The 3,903-nt window shown below is 36.0% G+C and overlaps 1 protein-coding gene across 1 annotated transcript in view; it reads right to left on the reverse strand.

The window, feature by feature from the left end:
• The window catches only part of LOC124420202, a 44,047-nt gene extending 40,960 nt beyond the window's left edge, over positions 1-3,087 (reverse strand). Inside the window, exons 1-2 of the mRNA XM_046952412.1 lie at positions 3,044-3,087; positions 43-2,947 (exon numbers count right to left, since the gene is read on the reverse strand). Coding sequence (XP_046808368.1) covers positions 43-2,947; positions 3,044-3,087 — 2,949 coding nt within the window. The remainder of the gene's footprint in view (positions 1-42; positions 2,948-3,043) is intronic.
• Positions 3,088-3,903: the final 816 nt, after the last annotated feature.

A 3,903-nucleotide genomic window follows, 5' to 3' on the forward strand; every position in this document is an offset into this window, starting at 1 on the left:
ATACGATGCGCGATCACAAAATCGATAGACATATGTCATTACTCTTAGAGCTTTTGACAATTTCGAAAATCTTGATAATATATCTGGGTTTTCTGTATTCGTATTAACCAAGGAAGGGTGGGTATTAACGGTCGTAGTAAACGACTGACTAACTTTAGCTTCAGCTTGAGTAATGAAGTGTTTATTTGTTGTTGGCCACTTCGACGCGACTTCTTTCAACCACGATGGTCCATTCCACCATAAAGTGTCATCTTTTAACTCATCAGCATTACATCCTCGGCTAGCAACATCGGCAGGATTATCGTGTGAAGCAACATGGTTCCAATTTTCAACGCCGACAGTCTGGATTATTGTAGAAACTCGGTTTGCTACAAATGTGTTCCACGAGTTAGGGTGTTTACTAAGCCAGGCCAAAACTATAGATGAGTCGGTCCAGAAGTACGTCTGATGTAAGGGTAGGTTGAGTTGGGTGAGTAAATTATGTGTCATATTTGCCAACAACACTGCACCACAAAGTTCAAGTTTTGGTAACGAGATTACTTTGATTGGCGCAACTCTCGTCTTAGCGAAGAGTAGGGTTACGGAATTAGGTCCGTCTATGGGTGTTACTCGTGCATACAGACATGCCGAGTACGCTTTTTCAGAAGCATCTGAAAAACCATGAAACTCAATTTTTGCTGAAGGTGAAAAGTTAATCCATCTTGGAATATGAATTCTATTAATATTATCGTAGAACTGCAAAAACTTTTGCCATTTTATAAGGGTGAGTGGTTTAAGACATTCATCCCAAGCTGTATTATCTTGCCAAATTTGCTGCATAATAATCTTGGCAGATATAACAATTGGCGCTAACCAACCAGCTGGGTCAAAAAGACGAGCAATGTCTGATAACACAGTTCGCTTTGTGTATGCTGATTTTCTTTCAATTAAGGGTACATTAAAGAAAAACGTATCTTCTTTAGCATTCCATCGGATTCCTAATGTTTTGGCATTATTCGATTCTGGAAGGTTGAGTAAATCCACATCAAGTAGGTGATCTTCGGGTAAATCTTTCAACAATTCCCTCGTATTTGAGATCCATTTTCTTAAAGGAAAACCAGCAGAGTCAAGCGCCGCGATCAGTTGGGTTTGGCCTTCTTTAGCTTCTTCAATGGTGTGACCTCCGGCTAATACATCGTCTACATACATATTATTTCGCAGTGTTTGCGAAGCGATAGGGTGGGTATTTTGAATGTCTTTGGCTAATTCGTGTAGTGTTCTAATAGCCAAGTATGGCGCACAGTTAACACCAAATGTAACTGTTTGCAGTTCATAATCTTGAATGGCTTCGTTGACGCTTTTACGGAATAATATTCGTTGGAAGGGTGTATGGATAGGGTTTAGCATAATTTGCCGGTACATTTTTGTAATGTCGGCATTATAAACTATCTTATAAAAGCGCCATTTCAAGATAAGTACAACTAAATCTTGTTGTAGGGTAGGACCAGTGTATAGGGTATCATTAAGGCTGTTGCTGTTCGAGGTTTTGCTCGATGCATTAAAAACAACTCGAACTTTTGTCGTAACACGATCAAGTTTAACAACAGCATGATGGGGTAAATAATAATGGGTATTTGAAGATGTGTTTGGGTTATATTTTATATGTCTCATATGACCTAATTCGATATACTCTTGTAGCACGTTATCATATTCCATTTTAAGCTCTGGCTTTTTTATTAAACTTTTCTCGTTTCGTAGAAATTGAGCCATAGCAACGTGTCTAGAGTTTCCCAACTCAACAGGAGGGTATATAAATGGAAGGTTAACTTGATAACGGCCATTCGGTAATCGACGGGTAGTGGTCATGAAAGTTTCTTCACATAAAGAACTTTCCTCTGAAACTTTGGGTTGGGTGGATATATCTTCAATCTCCCAGAATTTGGTCAAAACTTTATCAAGCGTGACTGAACTGAAGTATGAAACTAAGGGTTGAGTATTGCTTGTGTTCTGAATGGGTCCGGTTAAAATCCAGCCAAACTCAGTTTCCTGAGCTATTAGGGTATTGAGAAGATCTTTCCGTACTCCAGATTTCAATATTTGAGGGTAAAAATCGCTGCCAATTATAAAGTCTATAGGTCTGCTTTCATAGAACTTTTGGTCAGCTAATTGAATATCTTCCAAGTCTTTTATTAGGGTTGGGTTTAAACTTTGGGTGGGTAAATTTTTTGTAAGTGTTTTCACTACAATTGCTTGGATATTCAATTTGAAATTATTATGGGTATTCGAGCGTAGAGAAACTTGACACAGTTTAGTTGATCTTGCAGAAACTATCTCATTTAATCCAGAAATTTCTGCAACTATGGGTGTAGTGGGTAAATGTAATTTTTTTCTTAGTTTATCTGTTATAAATGAGAAATCTGAAGCTGGGTCAATAAGCGCTCTAGCTGGAAACAATTCACCTTGGACTTCTACGTTCAGAACTGCTGTTCCTAATAACTTCGTTCTGTCATCAATGGGTGTGGGTTTGCTTGATTGGGTGTGGGTTGAGAAAGACTGAACTGTATTTGACGATGAAGATGCCTGATTATCTTCATTATGTGGGTTTATCCTCGAATTTGGTCGGTGCAATAAACTATTATGTCGTCCACCGCAATATCTACATATGAATGTACTGCGACAAGCTTGTATGACATGACCGACGGCTAAACAATTGTAACATATTTCATGTTTCTTTACAAACTCAATTCTCTCGTTTATTCCAAGAGAATTGAATGACGAACATTCCCTCAAAGTATGGTTTTCGCTGCAAAGCTTGCAAATAGAACCATCATGTTTAATTTGGGTGCTTGGGTTGTTTGGTTGGGTTGGAAGGGGAAATTTTTGTTCGGTTTTACGTTTGTTTTGGGTGGGTGGGTTGTGGGTTGTTAAGGGTGCATTGTCTACTATTTCTTTGGCTTCGCCGCTTGTTCTATTAAGAAAATTTTTTATGAGTTTTTGTTGGGTTGGGTTTTTTATGAGTTTTTGTTGATTTTTTTGGGGTTTTCCCATTCGAATCATTTGTTACGTTATGAAATGTTTTGCCTTTTCTGTCATATTGTGTTCTAACATCTTGGAATTGTTTGGGTTTACGGTGAGTAGGGTAAATACTATGGTCCTGGACATCATTAACCGAAGTTAGTTTCTTCATTGATTCATCGCAATAAGAAAGCCATCATTTGTTAAGGGTGCATTGTCTACTATTTCTTTGGCTTCGCCGCTTGTTCTATTAAGAAAATTTTAAAAAATTTAAAAACGTGTGAGTTTTTTGCTTTAGCTGTTCCAAAAAATTACTTTTGTTCCAGCTGACAAAATTTCCAATTGGGTATTAAATCGTTAATGTGTGTGCTAATTAACTTAATATGCAATATAAGTTAACTTAATATGCAATATAAAAAATATTTTAACTTTTTTTATATAAAGGGTTAAATATTTTGAAAGGAGTTGGGTGGGTTTAAAATGAACAATATTTTATATATTTTATTGCTGAAGAGTAATGAAACAAATTTGTAAAAGAAATTGGAAATAAAAAATTTTGTATAAATAGCAAAAATTTCGACTCACCTTTTTTGCTGGGGGTAGGGACAAACCACAATAATATAAAAAATAATAAAAAAATTCCTTGTGTTGTCGATTCCTCTTTGTGTCGTCTTCCCGCTATGATGCGTGTTGATAATATGGGTAGTGTTGTTGTTGTAATTGTCGACGGTCGTTGTATGTACTTTGTGTGTATATATTTTAATGTGGTTTTTTATATTTGGATAATTTTGTAATATTTTGTTATTATGTTTTGTGTTAATAATTTTTGTTCAATATAATGTAAGTATGTAAATGCATGTATATAAATAAGGGTTAATTTGTATTTTTTGGGTATTGTTTTTTGTTCAC

This window comes from Lucilia cuprina, chromosome 5 (assembly GCF_022045245.1).
Source record: "Lucilia cuprina isolate Lc7/37 chromosome 5, ASM2204524v1, whole genome shotgun sequence".
NCBI lineage: Eukaryota > Metazoa > Arthropoda > Insecta > Diptera > Calliphoridae > Lucilia > Lucilia cuprina.